Below are 20,734 nucleotides of genomic sequence, written 5' to 3' on the forward strand. Positions count from 1 at the left end.
TTCGGTCGGGGGGAGAGGGGGAGTTCGGTTGGGGGGAGAGGGGGAGTTCGGTCGGGGGGAGAGGGGGAGTTCGGTCGGGGGGAGAGGGGGAGTTCGGTCGGGGGAGAGGGGGAGTTCGGTCGGGGGGAGAGGGAGAGTTCGGTCGGGGGGACAGGGGGAGTTCGGTCGGGGGGAGAGGGAGAGTTCGGTCGGGGGGAGAGGGGGAGTTCGGTCGGTGGGACAGGGGGAGTTCGGTCGGGGGGAGAGGGGGAGTTCGGTCGGGGGGAGAGGGGGAGTTCGGTCGGGGGGACAGGGGGAGTTTGGTCGGGGGGAGAGGGGGAGTTCGGTCTCTGCCTCCCACCACAGTCTGAGAAAAATCCAAGTGAGACATCATAGGGAAACACGTAAGTGATTGGCTGGTGAGTAACTGACTCATTTCACTTTCAAAACGAGTGTAATTTAGTGATTGTCGGTTTTAGTGGGAGTAGAAGGTTTACTAGCAGTTGTAAAGCTAGTAGTAGTAGGGAGTTGTAGGGTTTATAAATTAATAATTTGATTAAAAAGAATAATAAATGAATGAACACATAATAAAGATGGCAGGGCAGGTGATGTGTAGCGACTGTGGACTGTGGGAGCTCCTGGAGCCCAGTGTGATCCGGGGCAAACACATCTGCAGTAAGTGTCTGCGGCTCGAGGAACTTCAGCTCAGAGTTATTGAGCTGGAGGCTGAGCTGCAGACACTGCGACACATCAGGGAGGGGGAGAAATACCTGGACATTCGGTTCCAGGAGACGGTCACACCATTTAAGATAAGGCTGTCTTAGTTGTTCAGTGTTCAGGGACAGGAGGGTGTAACTGCGAGCGAGACAGGTAAGGGGATCGAGAAGGTAGAAGTGGAGGAGTCTCAGCCTTTGCAATTGTCCAACAGGTTTGAGGTGCTTGCAGCCTGTATGGACAAAAGTGGGGGCTGCAGGGTGGATCAGCAAACTGACCGTGGCACCATGGTACAGGAAGTCATTCAAGCGGGGGGAGTTGGTCGGAATGTTGTGGTAGTAGGGGTCAGGGGGATAGACACAGTTCTCTGCAGCCGAGAACAAGAGTCCAGAAGGCTATGTTGCCTCCCCGGTGCCAGAGTTCGGGACATCTGCTCTGGGCTGGAGAGGAACTTGGAGAGGGAGGGGGAGGATCCAGTTGTTGTGGTCCACGTAGGTACCAACGACATAGGTAGGACAAGGGAAGAAACATAGAAACATAGAAAATAGGAGCAGGAGTAGGCCATTCGGCCCTTCGAGCCTGCTCCGCCATTCAATATGATCATGGCTGATCCTCGATCTCAATACCATTTTCCCATTCTTTCCCCATACCCCTTGATGCCTTTTGTGTCTCGAAATCTATCTAGCTCCTTCTTAAATATATTCAGTGAATTGGCCTCCACAGCCTTCTGTGGTAGAGAATTCCACAGGTTCACCACCCTCTGAGTGAAGAAATTTCTCCTCATCTCAGTCCTAAATGTCCTACCCCGTATCCTGAGACTGTGACCCCTCGTTCTGGACCCCCCAGCCAGGGGAAACATCCTCCCTGCATCCAGTCTGTCTAGCCCTGTCAGAATTTTATATGTTTCAATGAGATCCCCTCTCATTCTTCTAAACTCGAGTGAATACAGGCCGAGTCGACCCAATCTCTCCTCATATGACAGTCCTGCCATCCCAGAAATCAGTCTGGTGAACCTTCACTGCACTCCCTCAATGGCAAGTATATCCTTTCTTAGGTAAGGAGACCAAAACTGCACACAATACTCCAGGTGTGGTCTCACCAAGGCCCTGTATAACTGCAATAAGACATCCTTGCTCCTGGACTCAAATCCTCTTGCAATGAAGGCCAACATACCATTTGCCTTCCTAACTGCTTGCTGCACCTGCATGTTTGCTTTCAGTGACTGGTGTACAAGGACACCCAGGTCCCTTTGTACATCAACATTCCCCAATCTATCACCATTTAAATAATAATCTGCCTTTCTGTTTTTCCTTCCGAGGTGGATAACTTCACATTTATCCACATTATACTGCATCTGCCATGATTTTGCCCACTCACTCAACTTGTCTATATTACCTTGAAGCCTCTTTGCATCCTCCTTACAACTCACGATCCCACCTAGTTACGTGTCATCAGCAAACTTGGAAATATTACATTTGGTTCCCTCATCCAAATCATTGATATATATTGTGAATAGCTGGTGCCCAAGTACTGATCCCTGCGGTACCCCACTAGTCACCGCCTGCCACCCCGAAAAAGACCCATTTATTCCAATTTTCAATCCATGCCAGTATATTACCCCAATCCCATGTGCTTTAATTTTGCATACTAACCTCTTATGTGGGACTTTATCAAAGGCCTTCTGAAAATCCAAATAAACCACATCCACTGGTTCTCCCTTATCTATTCTACCAGTTCCATCCTCAAAAACTCCAGTAGGTTTGTCAAACATGATTTCCCTTTCATAAATCCATGTTGACTTTGTCTAATCCCGTTGGTATTTTCTAAGTGTCCTGTTATCACATCCTTTATAATCGACTATAACATTTTCCCTACTACCGAGGTTCTGCTTAGGGAGTATGAGCAGCTAGGGGCTAAAATTAAAAAGCAGAACCTCAAGGGTAATATTCTCTGGATTATTACCTGAGCCACGAGCAAATTGGCATAGGATAAATAAAATTAGAGAGTTAAATTCGTGGCTCAAAGATTGGTGTGGAAGAAATGGGTTTCAATTCATGGGGCACTGGCACCAGTACTGGGGAAAGAGAGAGCTGTACCATTGGGACGGTCTCCATCGGAACCGTGCTGGGACCAGTGTTCTAGCGAATCGTATAACTAGGGCGGTAGGGAAGGCTTTAAATTAAATAGTGGGGGCGAGGGATCAAGTAAGGGAAGATGTGATAAATTAAAGAAAGAAGACAAGGCAAGACAGAAAGGTAGCAAAAAGGGAAATGATAATCAGAGAGTGGCAGGAAGGGACAGAGCATGCAAACTTAAGAGTGCGTCAGCAAATAAGGCTCGAGGTTGCAAAAAAAGTAAAAAGACAGCACTGAAGGCTTTGTATCTGAATGCGTGTAGCATTCGTAACAAAATGGATGAACTGACAGCTCAAATAGAAATAAATATGTACGATCTGATAGCCAATACAGAGACATGGCTGCAAGATGACAAAGGCTGGAACCTGAATATTCAAGGGTACTTGACATTTCGGAAGGACAGGAAGCTCGGAAAAGGTGGAGGGGTAGCTCAGTGTTAATTAGGGATGACATGAGTATAATGGAGAGAAATGACCTTAGTTCTAAAGACCAAGATGTAGAATCAGTTTGGGTAGAGATAAGAAATAGTAAAGGCAAGAAGTCACTTGTGGGAGTAGTTTATAGGTCCCCTAACAGTAACCACACTGTAGGACAGGATATACAGGAAGAAATAATGGGGGCTTGTGAGAAAGGAACTGCGATAATCATGGGATATTTTAATCTACATATAGATTGGAAGAATCTGATTGGCAAACGTAGCCTGGAAGATGAGTTCATAGAGTGCTTTCGGGACAGTTTCTTAGAGCAGCACGTTCCAGAGCCAACCAGAGAGCAGGCTATTCTAGATCTGGTAATGTGTAATGAGACAGGATTAATTAATGACCTCATTGTAAAGGAGCCTCTAGGTAGCAGTGATTGAATTTTGCATTCAGTTTGAGGGGGAGAAGAGTAAGTCTAAGACTAGTGTTTTAAACTTAAATAAGGGCAATTATGAGGGCATGAAGACAGAGCTGGCTAAAGTGAACTGGGAACTTAGGTTAAGGGATAGGTCAGTAGAGATACAGTGACAGACATTTAATGAGATATTTCATAACACTCAGCAAAGATACATTCCAGTGAGAAAGGATGACTAGTCCAGTAACATAATCACTATGCTACCGTAGCCATCTCCCATTTAAGACGGTGATGAGGAGAAATTTTTTCTCTCAGAGGGTCGTGAGTCTGTGGAACTCCCTTCCCCAGAGAGCGGGGGAGGCAGGGTCATTGAATATTTTTAAGGCTGAGTTAGATAGATTCCTGATTAACAAGAGAGTCAAAGGTTATAGTAGGTAGACGGGAAAGTAGGGTTGAGGTCACAATCAGATCAGCCATGATCTTATCAAATGGCACAGCAGGCTCGAGGGGCCGAATGGCCTACTCCTGTTCTTAATTCATCTGTTTGTATGTTTGTATTACACACAGCAGGATGTTACTAATATTACTCACAGCAGGAAGTTTCTAATATTACTCATAGCAGGAACATTGCCAATATTACACACAGCAGGATGTTACTAGTATTACTCACAGCAGGATGTTACTAATATTATTCACAGCAGGAAGATTACCAATATTACACACAGCAGGATTTTACTAATGTTACTCACACAGGGTGTTTCTAATATTACTCACAGCAGGGTGTCACCAATATTACTCACAACAGGAATATTACTAATATTACTCACAACAGGAATATTACTAATAATACTCACAACAGGAATATTACTAATATTACTCACAACAGGAATATTACTAATAATACTCACAACAGGAATATTACTCATATTACTCACAGCAGTGTGTTTCTAATATTACTCACAGCAGGAAGATTACCAATATTACACACAGCAGGATGTAACTAATATTACACACAGCAAATGTCACTAATATTACTCACAGCAGGAACATTACTAATATTACACACAGCAGGAACATTAGCAATATTACACACAGCAGCATGTTACTAATATCACTCACAGCAGGATGTTACTAATATTACTCACAGCAGGATGTTACTAATATTACTCACAACAGGATGTTACTAATATTACTCACAGCAGGATGTTACTAATATTACTCACAGCAGGATGTTACTGATGTTACTCATAGCAGAATGTTAATAATATTACTCACAGCAGGAACATTATGAAAATTACGTACCTTTGTGCCCTTGTAGCCTCCTAATGTCCAGCTCCTTCACACTCGCTGACAGGTTGTGAGGTAGAATGTTACTGCAGCTGTTACTTTGCACCAGTGGTAAGTGAGACTGCCGGGACAGATAAAAGAAACAACTATTTTGTCACCAAGTAACAGGACGCATCCAAAATATTTCAATGAATGGCGTTTCTTTATTGGCAAGTGTAGTCCCTCTGTTCACATTAGTGGAGTTAGTGTTAGGAAATTAGATGGGGTCGGGCTTCTGGGCATGGCGTGGGATAAATTGAGTGGAGCTGCACTTGAAGGGAGTGTGTGTGTGTTGGAGACAGGGCTGCAATACCCTAGTCGTGATTCTTCGACCCTCATGCCCTTCAAGCAGAGATTCCCGCTCGGACTGCAGGACCAGTGAATTTAACATTGAACACTTACATCCTAAAATGATTACTTCGAAAATAAAATGATGAAAAAGTTCAAACATATCTTACTGCCGTTGCCAGTCTCACAATGGTAACTATACTGTCTGATGTGCAGTGGGCAGACGGGAGTTATATTGTAGAGTGTGCCTCGCTGCTGGTCACACAGAGATAGGTCAGAAGGGAGTGTGCACAGAGCCCAGCTCCCAGGTGGCGAATGTTAGGGGAGTGCGGGCAGCTTTAAAAACATCAGAAAGCACGAGGTAGAATTTCCGTGGCGGGTTCTCCAATCTCCCACTTCATCGGGATCCCAGCAGAAATTCCAGGCTTATGCCTGTAAACTGCTCAGGCAGCCGAAGAACATTCACACCCAGTATTTTATTACTGGAAAGGACAATTTGCCGGAAGTTTCCTCAGGGACATCTCCTGATCATCCGGCATAATCTCAGCGGAAAAGAAAGATTTACATTTATATAGCGCATTTCATAACCTCTGAACATCCCAAAGCACTTTATGACAATTAAATACTTTTGAAGTGTGGTCATTGTTGTAATGTAGGAAACGCAGCAGCCAATTTGCGCACAGCAAGATCCCACAAACAGCAATGTGATAATGACCAGATAATCTGTTTTAGTGATGTTGGTCGAGGGATAAATATTGGCCAGAACATCAGGGGAACTCCCCTGCTCTTCTTTGAATAGCGGCCATGGGATCTTTTACGTCCACCTGAGAGGGAAGGCGGGGCCTCGGTTTAATGTCTCATCTGAAAGACGGCACCTCCGACAGTGCAGCGCTCCCTCAGTCGTGCACTGGGAGTGTAAGCCTGGATTATGTGTCCCTGCCTCCAATAGGTGCGTGAATGGGGTTTCAATGACCAAGTGGGAGAATTCCTCAGGAAACTCCCAGCGATGTGTGTATATTGACGCAATGCACAACTGGTCACACACCACCATCAAAACTCAGCCAGATCTGAAAGGGGACAAGGCCACTTGTTCATAGCAGTGAACATGGAATAATTCACCGTGAGCCTTTACAAACAGGATCCATTTACAAGCCGCCCACTGACTGAAAACAAACTAAACCTCCCTCTTTCAGTTTTGCAGGGGTTCTGAGTGCATAAGCAGCAACAGTAGTCTGTATCCCTGCTTCTTCACCTCATATAGTTTGCAGAGTCACAGGCAAAAAAATATATATCGTTCCCCCTTAACATCGAGCTTTTGATTAAAGAAATGGCTTTCACCGTTCAACCCCAGGCAGTGAGTGCCCTACTGCCTTTGACTCCGGTTCGCAGCATCCTAACCTGGGTCAAATAGTAGGCCGGCCTTTAAATTAAATCCTCCTGTTCCATTTGCCCCAAGCCCCTGTTTCACATCCATGTGATAAATTAAACCAGGGCCCACGGGGTTATTTTTGATGTTCCCTCCTTTATTCCTGAGTTTGGAAGTTCTTTTAAATGAAATGTAATATATCAAAACGAGGCTCTCGAGAGCAAGTTTCCAAAGCAAGTGCTGTACAAGGGGATACAACAGCCGTCAATTCTTTCTAAAATTATTTAACACCTAAATCTATAATTACCATTCTAATTTGCAAAACAAAAACGCTGGGGAATTCTTGCTCGATGGGAGAGCAGATCGGAGAATGGTGTGAAGAGATGTGCTCCTGATTTTCGAGCCACTAAATTTAATGCTTGGATAAATTGCAGTGCGTGAATTGGATGCACAGGCCCGCAACTCTGAAAGGCACCGGACTAAATTTTCGGTGGAGGAGGAGCAGGAATACACCTCCCGTTCCCCCCCTCCCATGACTTCACAGTCCTGACGATAGCCACCACCACCCCCCCATCCCCCCAACTTCCGGAGGGCTGCTGCCCATGAGGGGAGCAGTCTGTGGGGGCTTCAGCCGAGGAGGTAGATGAAGCTCAAGGCCAAATTTCGGGCCTAGTCTAATTTCTACTCCAAAGAAGCACCAAATGAGTCTGTGCTATACAAGAGTCCGCTCGAGACAGGAGAATATCGCCACCATTTAGACCTTTCAGACAATCAGTGCCCTGTTTGTTAGCGGTTATTCCACTCGTAGACTGACCTTAGGGGCAGCACTGCGGCCCAGAGTCGCACTATTAAATTTGGATGCAGCAGCCGAGCTGGGCTTTTTCCTCGGGACCGTGTCGCTCAGATACAAACCCTCTTTCTGTTGTTTTTTCCTGTCCTCCAGAGTCCGGAAGTTCTTTGGAATGAAACGTAATATATTCAAATGAGTCCCTTGGACAAACAAGTGTCTCCGGAGCAAAATAGAACAGTGACTATCTAACATTCTAAAAGTACACACTTCCTGTCAGGATCACATTTACTTCCTGTAACACTTGCCCTGTCACACTTCATTGAAAATTTTCCGAGGGTTATAAAACAGCCCACTCTCCCATTCGCCAGGAGCACTGCCTCGGTTTAACGTCTCATCCAAAAGACGGTACCTCTGACAGTGCAGCACTCCCTCGGTACCACACTGGAGTGTCAGCCTGGATTATGAGCTCAAGTCCCTGGAGTGGGACTTGAACCCATACCCACTGAGCCATGGCTGCAAAACCACAAGACTAGAAGAGGTGACAATAGAAATAAATATGTACACAGCTCAATGATGTCCAGGTATTCACCATAAATATATATTTCAGAATAAAAATAAGTTATTCTCTGTATCCCAGTCTGAGAAATGTATGTGGAAATCTGTCCAGTGATGCTTTGGTCCTGTATTTGCAGATATCCAGAGGTTACAGCATATTTATTGATGTAGGATTCAAAGGCCCGAGGCTAGTCCTTCAGAGACCTATGTTGAGCCATGGAGCTCCCTTCAGGACAAGGCCTCGGTGAGAGAGCCTTGATTGCTGGATTCCCTGCTGGGCCAGTGCAGGAGCCACAGACAGCTGATGGTCCACCTCTCAATAATGGCAGTCATATTAATCGCTTCTATTACTTTACATGTACCACTTGTTCAGCAGGGGTAGTGGTCAGCAGTGGGCATCCCCCCCAACATTGGGGAAGCAAGTCAGCAGAGAATATATGGTGGCCATTTCAGAATGGCCACAAAGCTGCCAATTCTAACCAAATAACTATTAAGTTTCTCATGACAGGAAATGAAGGAGATCTCCATCGCTGCCTTACACCAACATCTAAAACTTCTGCTGGTGTGTTCCTATGATGATGTTGCTCTTGTCCTTCTCATTGATAGAGGTCACAGGGGAGAGAGGTGATGATGAGTTGCCGGAGATCGTACATACTGCAGCCACAGTGCGCCAGCGGTAGAGGGGATGGATATTGAGTCCAGGGACACCGATCAAGGGAACCGTTCTGTCCTGGATGGTGTCGAGCTTCGAGTGTTGTTGTGGCTGCATCATCCAGGTGAATGGTAAGTATTCCATCACACTGGTGACTTGAGCCTTGTAGATGGTGGAGAGGCTTTGAGGGGTCAGGAGGTGAGCCACTTGTCACAGAGTAGCCAGACTGCCGCTCTTGTAGCTACATTGTTGGTATTGCTGGTCCTGCTTCTGGTCAATGGTGACCCCCAAAATGTGGGTCCCATAAGTTTGCTCTTTTCATTTTGGCTGATCTTGTTTGAAGGAATGATTTAATTTTAAATATTTACAACAGACAAGTTGGGCCCAGATTTGCGTTGCTGCTGGGGAGATGGGTAGGACTGTGAAGCTGGAAACCTGATATATGATTGACGCTGCGGCAATGAGAATATGTTCCAGGCCGAACCAAACAGTATGGAAGTGGTTAGCACTACATGGGAGGCCAGGCCTGTATTCATCAGATTGCAGTTTAATGCATTCTTTGTGTGGCCAGCGTCACTTTGCATTTGAAACTTCTCCCTGCCTGTTTATTGGGTAATGTATTCTGAGTGAGTGGGCCAGTTGATTCTCTTTCGTCCATATGTATCTAAGAGATAATACACCAAAAAGCAGAACAGCAGAGAAAAGGTTAACTCAAAGGACAGAGATCATGGAAGGACTGTACCACCATCTGAGTACGATGGGGAGGTCTCCATTTTGACCTAGTGAGTAAACAGACACTCCAGCCTCATGAAACAGTCTGCTCATTGGGTGATTATAGGTAATATGTGACTGATTCTCTCGCTCGGGGAGATATTATATTGTATTTCGTGCCCCCACTCAGACAGGAAGTGTGGAATGAATGGTGATCTGGGACTTTTGGTTTACTGAGAAATGTCTATTTACTAAGTCGGTGACTGTTGATGGAATCATCTTGGTGCCAAATAAACGGCAAGACTCCTGTGTGTAACTAAGGGAGGGAGAGCATGAGATAGAGAGACAGACAGATACCTTCGAGGAAGGGAAAGGGAACAAATGTAGAAACACAATTGAATTAGAACCAGATAGATTGATGCTGGAGAGGCAGTGTATAAATACCCCCTGTAACATGCACCCTGTTTATCAATTCATAACCCCACACCAATCCAACAGATAAAAGTATTTCCCAGACTCATAGAGGAAAGGAGATGCATTAACACATTACCTGGTTACGCCTGCTATGTTTTTTAGCTGGAAGAGGAGGCGGAGTAGGAAGAGGAGGAGGAGGAGGAGGAGGAGGAGCAGGAGGAAGGGCAGCATCTACACAAGGTTCCACATCTTCAGGCCAATGCACCGTTGGTGGTTTAGGCACAGGGCGAGAGGAGAGGTGAGAAGGGGAGCCACATCCAGGACAGGGAGGAGATGACTTTGAATGCTAAACCAACAAAAGCAGGTAGAAAGACTCAGAACAGCGAAAGTGGGAGACAGTTTTAACACTGCTTGTCTACCTGCCTCAAATCATTTTACCGGCAACAACTAGGAGACTGTGAGTGAACTGATAAAGAAGGCAGCGATCCCAAAATTCCTCACGGCCTGGGGTGGTGTGGTGGAGGTGGGTGGAGATAGAGACGGGAGGGGGTAGGGGTGGGTGGGGATAGAGACGGGAGGGGGTAGGGGTGGGTGGGGATAGAGACGGGAGGGGGTAGGGGTGGGTGGGGATAGAGACGGGAGGGGGTAGGGGTGGGTGGGGATAGAGACGGGAGGGGGTAGGGGTGGGTGGAGATAGAGACGGGGGGTAGGGGTGGGTGGAGATAGAGATGGGAGGGGGTAGAGGTGGGTGGGGATAGAGATGGGAGGGGGTAGGGGTGGGTGGAGATAGAGATGGGAGGGGGTAGGGGTGGGTGGGGATAGAGACGGGAGGGGGTAGGGGTGGGTGGGGATAGAGACGGGAGGGGGTAGGGGTGGGTGGGGATAGAGACGGGAGGGGGTAGGGGTGGGTGGAGATAGAGACGGGAGGGGGTAGGGGTGGGTGGGGATAGAGACGGGAGGGGGTAGGGGTGGGTGGGGATAGAGACGGGAGGGGGTAGGGGTGGGTGGGGATAGAGACGGGAGGGGGTAGGGGTGGGTGGGGATAGAGATGGGAGGGGGTAGAGGTGGGTGGGGATAGAGATGGGAGGGGGTAGGGGTGGGTGGAGATAGAGATGGGAGGGGGTAGGGGTGGGTGGAGATAGAGACGGGGAGGGGGTAGAGATGGGAGGGGGTAGGGGTGGGTGGAGATAGAGATGGGAGGGGGTAGGGGTGGGTGGAGATAGAGATGGGAGGGGGTAGGGGTGGGTGGAGATAGAGACGGGAGGGGGTAGAGGTGGGTGGGGATAGAGATGGGAGGGGGTAGAGGTGGGTGGGGATAGAGATGGGAGGGGGAGGGGTGGGTGGGGATAGAGACGGGAGGGGGGAGGGGTGGGTGGGGATAGAGACGGGAGGGGGAGGGGTGGGTGGAGATAGAGATGGGAGGGGGTAGGGGTGGGTGGAGATAGAGATGGGAGGGGGTAGAGGTGGGTGGGGATAGAGATGGGAGGGGGAGGGGTGGGTGGAGATAGAGATGGGAGGGGGTAGGGGTGGGTGGAGATAGAGATGGGAGGGGGTAGAGGTGGGTGGGGATAGAGATGGGAGGGGGGAGGGGTGGGTGGAGATAGAGATGGGAGGGGGTAGGGGTGGGTGGGGATAGAGATGGGAGGGGGAGGGGTGGGTGGAGATAGAGACGGGAGGGGGTAGAGGTGGGTGGGGATAGAGATGGGAGGGGGAGGGGTGGGTGGGGATAGAGACGGGAGGGGGGAGGGGTGGGTGGGGATAGAGACGGGAGGGCGTAGAGATGGGAGGGGGGTAGGGGTGGGTGGAGATAGAGATGGGAGGGGGTAGAGGTGGGTGGGGATAGAGATGGGAGGGGGGAGGGGTGGGTGGAGATAGAGATGGGAGGGGGTAGAGGTGGGTGGGGATAGAGATGGGAGGGGGAGGGGTGGGTGGGGATAGAGACGGGAGGGGGTAGAGGTGGGTGGGGATAGAGATGGGAGGGGGGAGGGGTGGGTGGGGATAGAGATGGGAGGGGGTAGAGGTGGGTGGGGATAGAGATGGGAGGGGGGAGGGGTGGGTGGGGATAGAGACGGGAGGGGGTAGAGATGGGAGGGGGTAGGGGTGGGTGGAGATAGAGATGGGAGGGGGTGAGGGGTGGGTGGGGATAGAGACGGGCAGGGGTAGGGGTGGGTGGGGATAGAGATGGGAGGGGGTGAGGGGTGGGTGGGGATAGAGATGGGCAGGGGTGAGGGATGGGAGGGGGTGAGGGGTGGGTGGGGATAGAGATTGGAGGGGGTGAGGGGTGGGTGGGGATAGAGATTGGAGGGGGTAGGGGTGGGTGGGGATAGAGATGGGCAGGGGTGAGGGATGGGAGGGGGTGAGGGGTGGGTGGGGATAGAGATGGGAGGGGGTAGGGGTGGGTGGGGATAGAGACGGGCAGGGGTGAGGTAGGTGGTGCCCAGTGTCGTCAGTCTCTGCCTCTGGGGGTGGGGTTGCAGTGTTGTCCACTCTGTGACATCACAAAAGGAGGCGGGGCTGGAGGAACTCCCCGCGCCCCACCTCCCCCGCCCCAGAAGCACCTGACACAGGCAAGATTCAGTGGGAGAGCGCTCACGGGGCCTGCGAGAGTGTTCCGGGCGTGAGAGCGATCCGGAACATCCCGGAAGATATAATGCCGGCCCAAGTGAAATCGGCCCCAACTTCAGCCAGCTGCCAAGCGGCATTTTCCCTGGAGTGCCCATGAAGTGCCGACAGTTACAGGGGTCCCCGCCTGTATTATGGGCATTGCTTGAAGCTGGGGGCTCCGGGGAGCTGAAACGCCACAAGGTCTCTGCGGTCCAAGTTCCTTCGGGCCCCAAATCAGGCGCCAATCTGACGGTGCACGGCGACGGCCCGCCAGAACGGAGAGGCCCGAGGACTGAAGCAAATTCCTCAGAACAATTCAGGCCCCGGACGCAGCTTGGCAATCGGGAATTTCAGTCCAGGCCAAGGCCGGGGGGGAGAGGGGGGTGGGCACTCAAGAAAAGGGGAGAGGATGGGCTGGTAGTGGCCTGCGGTCGTTTTGTGGAGCCAGGAGGAGCATTCCCGCTCCTTCCAACTTCACCGAACATTAAACCTATTTGGGGCCTTTTTTTTTTTGAGCGGCCTCCAGCTATCCCTTTAATTGCCGCTGGTTAGGCTGCTCCACATCAGGAAATACCAATCAGAGCTTGCAGATCGCAAACCGCGACTGGGGCAAACCAATTTAGGAGTCTGGGCCTGAAACGAGAGCAGGGGCCTGATTTCAATATTGAAATGCAGCCTGGGCTCATTTCAGGCGGCCACCAGGGCACCTTAAAACAGGCCCTGCCCAATTCAGCAGTGGCCCGGACCGGGGTGGGCTTCTGCCCGGCTAAATTGGTTATTGTTGCACTCACTTTAGGCTCATAAAACGGGAGCAATAATGTTAGATTTACGCCCCTTTCTGTCGATAGAGCGGCCCATTTCCACTCTCTTCACCAGCCACGTGTTAATTTGGTAATTTGCCGAAACCAGATCAAGCAAACCAACCTCTCGATGATGAGCCTGGATTATCTGTTGGGGGACGGGAGCTTCACCGACTGGCTCAGGAGGCACAGCGACAGAATCAGAAGGGCAACTGGTCTTTGAGCTGCTGTACAACTGATTAATCTGGCTTACAGTAGTCACATAGTCCTGAAAAAAGGAGCCAAGGGCAGAAAGTGAAATGTTAAAAGGGGAAAGTACAGCGTAATAGCGACATCCAAGCAAAGCGTAGTTTCAATAGTTAAAAACTGCACGAGGACAGTATCAGAGAGAGAGAGAGAGAGGAGCTGAATTTCACCTCTGAATGGGAAATTAAAGTAGACAACCACACGGTGAAATAATAGAAGGTGACATGCTCACGGCAATTTCCCCGGGGAGTTTGTCCCGATCAGATGTTGTAGCTTCGGAGGAAGCCTCACTTATGCCGAACTTCCATCACAGTTTACAGCAGCCAAACCCTCTCCATCACCCCCACTCTCTCCCCCTCTCTCTTCCCCACTCTCCCCCTCTCCCTCTCTCTCCTCCATTCTCTCCCCTGCTCTGTCTTCCCCTCTCTACCCCCCTCTCTCTCCCCCACTCCCTCCCCTCTCTCCCTCCATTCTCTCCCCGCTCTGACTTCCCCTCTCTCCCCCACTCCCTCCCCCACTCTTCCCCTCCCTCCCCCTCTTCCCTCCCTCCCCCACTCTTCCCCTCTCTCCCCTACTCTCCCCCCTCTCTTCCCTTCTCTCCCCCACTCTGTCTTCCCCCTCCCTCACCCGCACTCCTCCCCTCTCTCCCCCACTGTCCCCCTCTCCCTCCTCTCTCTCCTCTCTCCCCCACTCTCTCCCTCTCCCTCCTCTCTCTCCCACTCTCCCCCTTTCCCTCCTCCTCTCTCCCACTCTTCTCCTCTCTCTCCCCCCCCCACTCTCTCCCATTCTCTCTCTCCCACCCTCTCCCCCAGTCCTCCCCTCTCTCACCCCCCACTCTCTTCCCCTCTCTCTCTTTCACTCTCCCCCACACTTTCTCCCCCTCTCTTGTAATCTCTCCCCCAATCATCCCACCACCTTCCCGAAGAAATTCCCAGCAACTATTTTTAGGGGTAAATTTTCTGAGTGAGTGGGGGTAATTTTAACCTAACTGACGGGCAGGGAACCCACTTTATCGGGGGCAATGCTGGTTTTACACCTCACCCAATATTGCTCTCCACTGACTTCAATGGAGGCTAAAATCAGGCAGGGTGTAAAACCAGCATTGCCCCCAATCCCGTCAGTTCCCCGACGGGCGGGTTAGGTTAAAATTGACCCCAGTGTCTCTTGCGTGTCTTTTATCAAGACATTCCGATGCTGGGAGTAGGACCTAACACTGGTGTCCTGACCAATGGCAGATGGTTGAGAAACAAGACTTCCAGATCTCACAGCTACCTGTTGAATTGGTGGAGTGAGATGTGCCCTCGCTTCTGTATGATATCACTCTATGAAAGTGAGGAGAGAGGTTTGGAGAAATGTCTGTGTGTTGAGAGGTGTTGGAGTGAGGAAGTGCCCTAAGACAGACACCACTGCATCTTTTAATTGGAGCTGAGAATTGATAGCTCCTCAACTCCGAGAGTTAAGCGTGCTGATTGGTGCCTCAAACATCAGCCAGTTGCACAACAGCAAAGCCCCACTGGATCAGCTGAAGATGTAGTGATTGGTGGACTGGAGACCGATGGAGGCTGTCGACGGGACAGTTTGATTTTGATATCAGAATCCTCAACTCTTTTAAAAAGTACCTGGACCTGCACCTAAAGTGCTGTGAGCTGCAGGGCTACGGACCGGGTGCTGGAAGGTGGGATTAGGATGGGCACCTGGTTGTTCTTCGAGCCGGCGCGGACACGATGGGCCGAATGGCCCCCTTCTGTGCTGTATCTGTTCCATGGTTCCATGGTTCTATGATACGAGCTGCGACGGTTTGACAGTGAAGGGTCCCAGATCGGCTGCAGCGCATCTCCCATTTGCTTGTCCTGACAGCTCTTTGGGCAAGGATATAGTGCCCTAAAAATGAGATGCATCAAGTCTCGAAGTTATGACTGGTGCTTGGGATGCCAGTCCAAATTAGCAGCTGCGTGCTTGATACCACTCCAATTGGCCAGGTCGCACTGCTCAAGCCTGTATGGAAGTGACATCATCTGCTACACTGTCCACTGGCCAAAAAATCTGAAATAGGATTTCCGGTAAGGTGAAAATATAAACAGCTCCCAGATTACTGTGGGAACTCGTTAGTTTAATTATTATTCCCAACTTAGAACTTACTTCAAAAATTTAACACTTTGATGAAAGGCAGCTCATAATGGGTAATGAAGAGACACCATTATCGATAGAGGGGAACAGAGGGTCGGGGGACGGGGAGAGGAAGGGTCTCAGTCTCGGGGAATGGGGAGAGGAAGGGTCTCAGTCTCGGGGAATGGGGAGAGGAAGGGTCTCAGTCTCGGGGAATGGGGAGAGGAAGGGTCTCAGTCTCGGGGAATGGGGAGAGGAAGGGTCTCAGTCTCGGGGAATGGGGAGAGGAGGGGTCTCAGTATCGGGGAATGGGGAGAGGAGGGGTCTCAGTATCGGGGGATGGGGAGAGGAGGGGTCTCAGTATCGGGGGATGGGGAGAGGAGGGGACTCAGTATCGGGGAATGGGGAGAGGAGGGGTCTCAGTATCGGGGGACGGGGAGAGGAAGGGTCTCAGTCTCGGGGAATGGGGAGAGGAGGGGTCTCAGTATCGGGGGATGGGGAGAGGAGGGGTCTCAGTATGGGGGATGGGGAGAGGAGGGGTCTCAGTCTCGGGGAATGGGGAGAGGAGGGGACTCGGTATCGGGGGATGGGGAGGAGGGGTCTCAGTATCGGGGGATGGGGAGAGGAGGGGTCTCAGTATCGGGGGATGGGGAGAGGAAGGGTCTCAGTCTCGGGGAATGGGGAGAGGAAGGGTCTCAGTCTCGGGGAATGGGGAGAGGAAGGGTCTCAGTCTCGGGGAATGGGGAGAGGAAGGGTCTCAGTCTCGGGGAATGGGGAGAGGAAGGGTCTCAGTCTCGGGGAATGGGGAGAGGAGGGGTCTCAGTATCGGGGAATGGGGAGAGGAGGGGTCTCAGTATCGGGGGATGGGGAGAGGAGGGGTCTCAGTATCGGGGGATGGGGAGAGGAGGGGACTCAGTATCGGGGAATGGGGAGAGGAGGGGTCTCAGTATCGGGGGACGGGGAGAGGAAGGGTCTCAGTCTCGGGGAATGGGGAGAGGAGGGGTCTCAGTATCGGGGGATGGGGAGAGGAGGGGTCTCAGTATGGGGGATGGGGAGAGGAGGGGTCTCAGTCTCGGGGAATGGGGAGAGGAGGGGACTCGGTATCGGGGGATGGGGAGGAGGGGTCTCAGTATCGGGGGATGGGGAGAGGAGGGGTCTCAGTATCGGGGGATGGGGAGAGGAAGGGTCTCAGTCTCGGGGAATGGGGAGAGGAAGGGTCTCAGTATCGGGGAATGGGGAGAGGAGGGGTCTCAGTATCGGGGGATGGGGAGAGGAGGGGTCTCAGTATCGGGGGATGGGGAGAGGAGGGGTCTCAGTCTCGGGGAATGGGGAGAGGAGGGGACTCGGTATCGGGGGACGGGGAGAGGAGGGGTCTCAGTATCGGGGGATGGGGAGAGGAGGGGTCTCAGTATTGGGGGATGGGGAGAGGAGGGGACTCAGTATCGGGGGACGGGGAGAGGAGGGGTCTCAGTATTGGGGGATGGGGAGAGGAGGGGACTCAGTATCGGGGGATGGGGAGAGGAGGGGTCTCAGTATTGGGGGATGGGGAGAGGAGGGGTCTCAGTATCGGGGGATGGGGAAAGGAGGGGTCTCGGTATCGGGGGATGGGGAGAGGAGGGGTCTCAGTATTGGGGGATGGGGAGAGGAGGGGACTCAGTATCGGGGGATGGGGAGAGGAGGGGTCTCAGTATCGGGGGACGGGGAGAGGAAGGGACTCAGTATCGGGGAATGGGGAGAGGAAGGGTCTCAGTATCGGGGGATGGGGAGAGGAGGGGTCTCAGTATCGGGGGATGGGGAGAGGAGGGGACTCAGTATCGGGGGACGGGGAGAGGAAGGGACTCAGTATCGGGGAATGGGGAGAGGAAGGGTCTCAGTATCGGGGGATGGGGAGAGGAGGGGTCTCAGTATCGGGGGATGGGGAGAGGAGGGGTCTCAGTATCGGGGGATGGGGAGAGGAGGGGACTCAGTATCGGGGGACGGGGAGAGGAGGGGACTCAGTATCGGGGGATGGGGAGAGGAGGGGTCTCAGTATCGGGGGATGGGGAGAGGAGGGGTCTCAGTATCGGGGGACGGGGAGAGGAGGGGTCTCAGTATTGGGGGATGGGGAGAGGAGGGGTCTCAGTATCGGGGGATGGGGAGAGGAGGGGTCTCAGTATTGGGGGATGGGGAGAGGAGGGGACTCAGTATCGGGGGATGGGGAGAGGAGGGGTCTCAGTATCGGGGGATGGGGAGAGGAGGGGTCTCAGTATCGGGGGATGGGGAGAGGAGGGGACTCAGTATCGGGGGATGGGGAGAGGAGGGGTCTCAGTATCGGGGGATGGGGAGAGGAGGGGTCTCAGTATCGGGGGATGGGGAGAGGAGGGGTCTCAGTATCGGGGGATGGGGAGAGGAGGGGTCTCAGTATCGGGGGATGGGGAGAGGAGGGGTCTCAGTATCGGGGGATGGGGAGAGGAGGGGTCTCAGTATCGGGGGATGGGGAGAGGAGGGGTCTCAGTATCGGGGGATGGGGAGAGGAGGGGTCTCAGTATCGGGGGATGGGGAGAGGAGGGGTCTCAGTCTCGGGGAATGGGGAGAGGAGGGGACTCGGTATCGGGGGATGGGGAGAGGAGGGGTCTCAGTCTCGGGGAATGGGGAGAGGAGGGGACTCGGTATCGGGGGATGGGGAGAGGAGGGGTCTCAGTATCGGGGGATGGGGAGAGGAGGGGACTCAGTATCGGGGGATGGGGACAGGAGGGGTCTCGGTATCGGGGGATGGGGAGAGGAGGGGTCTCAGTATTGGGGGATGGGGAGAGGAGGGGTCTCAGTATCGGGGGATGGGGAGAGGAGGGGTCTCGGTATCGGGGGATGGGGAGAGGAGGGGACTCGGTATCGGGGGATGGGGAGAGGAGGGGACTCAGTATCGGGGGATGGGGAGAGGAGGCGTCTCAGTATCGGGGGATGGGGAGAGGAGGGGTCTCAGTATCGGGGGATGGGGAGAGGAGGGGTCTCAGTATCGGGGGACGGGGAGAGGAGGGGTCTCAGTCTCGGGGAATGGGGAGAGGAGGGGACTCAGTATCGGGGAATGGGGAGAGGAGGGGTCTCAGTATCGGGGGATGGGGAGAGGAGGGGTCTCAGTCTCGGGGAATGGGGAGAGGAGGGGTCTCAGTCTCGGGGAATGGGGAGAGGAGGGGACTCAGTATCGGGGGACGGGGAGAGGAGGGGTCTCAGTATCGGGGGATGGGGAGAGGAGGGGTCTCAGTATCGGGGGACGGGGAGAGGAAGGGACTCAGTATCGGGGAATGGGGAGAGGAAGGGTCTCAGTATCGGGGGATGGGGAGAGGAGGGGTCTCAGTATCGGGGGATGGGGAGAGGAGGGGTCTCAGTATCGGGGGACGGGGAGAGGAGGGGTCTCAGTATCGGGGGATGGGGAGAGGAGGGGTCTCAGTATCGGGGGATGGGGAGAGGAGGGGTCTCAGTATCGGGGGATGGGGAGAGGAGGGGTCTCAGTATCGGGGGATGGGGAGAGGAGGGGTCTCAGTATCGGGGGATGGGGAGAGGAGGGGTCTCAGTATCGGGGGATGGGGAGAGGAGGGGACTCAGTATCGGGGGATGGGGAGAGGAGGGGTCTCAGTATCGGGGGATGGGGAGAGGAGGGGTCTCAGTATCGGGGGATGGGGAGAGGAGGGGTCTCAGTATCGGGGGATGGGGAGAGGAGGGGTCTCAGTATCGGGGGATGGGGAGAGGAGGGGGTCTCAGTATCGGGGAATGGGGAGAGGAGGGGTCTCAGTATCGGGGGATGGGGAGAGGAGGGGTCTCAGTCTCGGGGAATGGGGAGAGGAAGGGTCTCAGTATCGGGGGATGGGGAGAGGAGGGGTCTCAGTATCGGGGGATGGGGAGAGGAGGGGTCTCAGTATCGGGGGATGGGGAGAGGAGGGGTCTCAGTATCGGGGGATGGGGAGAGGAGGGGTCTCAGTATCGGGGGATGGGGAGAGGAGGGGTCTCAGTATCGGGGGATGGGGAGAGGAGGGGTCTCAGTATCGGGGGATGGGGAGAGGAGGGGGTCTCAGTATCGGGGAATGGGGAGAGGAGGGGTCTCAGTATCGGGGGATGGGGAGAGGAGGGGTCTCAGTATCGGGGGATGGGGAGAGGAGGGGACTCGGTATCGGGGGATGGGGAGAGGAGGGGACTCAGTATCGGGGGATGGGGAGAGGAGGGGTCTCAGTATCGGAGGCTGGGGAGAGGAGGGGACTCAGTATCGGGGGATGGGGAGAGGAGGGGTCTCAGTATCGGGGGATGGGGAGAGGAGGGGACTCAGTATCGGGGGATGGAGAGAGGAGGGGTCTCAGTATCGGGGTTGGGGAGAGGAGGGGTCTCAGTATCGGGGGATGGGGAGAGGAGAGGACTCAGTATCGGGGGATGGGGAGAGGAGGGGTCTCAGTCTCGGGGGATGGGGAGAGGAGGGGACTCAGTATCGGGGGATGGGGAGAGGAGGGGACTCAGTATCGGGGGATGGGGAGAGGAGGGGTCTCAGTATCGGGGGATGGGGAGAGGAGGGGACTCAGTATCGGGGAATGGGGAGAGGAGGGGTCTCAGTATCGGGGGATGGGGAGAGGAGGGGACTCGGTATCGGGGGATGGGGAGAGGAGGGGACTCAGTATCGGGGGATGGGGAGAGGAGGGGTCTCAGTATCGGAGGCTGGGGAGAGGAGGGGACTCAGTATCGGGGGATGGGGAGAGGAGGGGTCTCAGTATCGGGGGATGGGGAGAGGAGGGGACTCAGTATCGGGGGATGGAGAGAGGAGGGGTCTCAGTATCGGGGTTGGGGAGAGGAGGGGTCTCAGTATCGGGGATGGAGAGAGGAGGGGTCTCAGTATCGGGGTTGGGGAGAGGAGGGGACTCAGTATCGGGGGATGGGGAGAGGAGGGGTCTCAGTATCGGGGGATGGGGAGAGGAGGAGTCTCAGTATCGGGGGATGGGGAGAGGAGGCGTCTCAGTATTGGGGGATGGGGAGAGGAGGCGTCTCAGTATCGGGGGATGGGGAGAGGAGGGGTCTCAGTATCGGGGGATGGGGAGAGGAGGGGTCTCAGTATCGGGGGACGGGGAGAGGAGGGGACTCAGTATCGGGGGATGGGGAGAGGAGGTGTCTCAGTATCGGGGGATGGGGAGAGGAGGGGACTCTGTATCGGGGGATGGGGAGAGGAGGCGTCTCAGTATCGGGGGATGGGGAGAGGAGGGG

The 20,734-nt window shown here is 53.4% G+C and overlaps 1 protein-coding gene across 6 annotated transcripts in view; it reads right to left on the reverse strand.

Moving 5' to 3' along the window:
- The window catches only part of LOC137327055 (pleckstrin homology-like domain family B member 1), a 326,545-nt gene that overhangs the window by 54,579 nt on the left and 251,232 nt on the right, over positions 1 to 20,734 (reverse strand). For all 6 annotated transcript variants that reach the window (XM_067992448.1, XM_067992446.1, XM_067992447.1 and 3 more), the window contains 2 exons: positions 7,457 to 7,597; positions 4,965 to 5,070 (listed from right to left, as the gene is read on the reverse strand). In XM_067992448.1, coding sequence (XP_067848549.1) covers positions 4,965 to 5,070; positions 7,457 to 7,597 — 247 coding nt within the window. The remainder of the gene's footprint in view (positions 1 to 4,964; positions 5,071 to 7,456; positions 7,598 to 20,734) is intronic.

Source organism: Heptranchias perlo, chromosome 11 (assembly GCF_035084215.1).
Source record: "Heptranchias perlo isolate sHepPer1 chromosome 11, sHepPer1.hap1, whole genome shotgun sequence".
In the NCBI taxonomy this organism is placed as follows: domain Eukaryota; kingdom Metazoa; phylum Chordata; class Chondrichthyes; order Hexanchiformes; family Hexanchidae; genus Heptranchias; species Heptranchias perlo.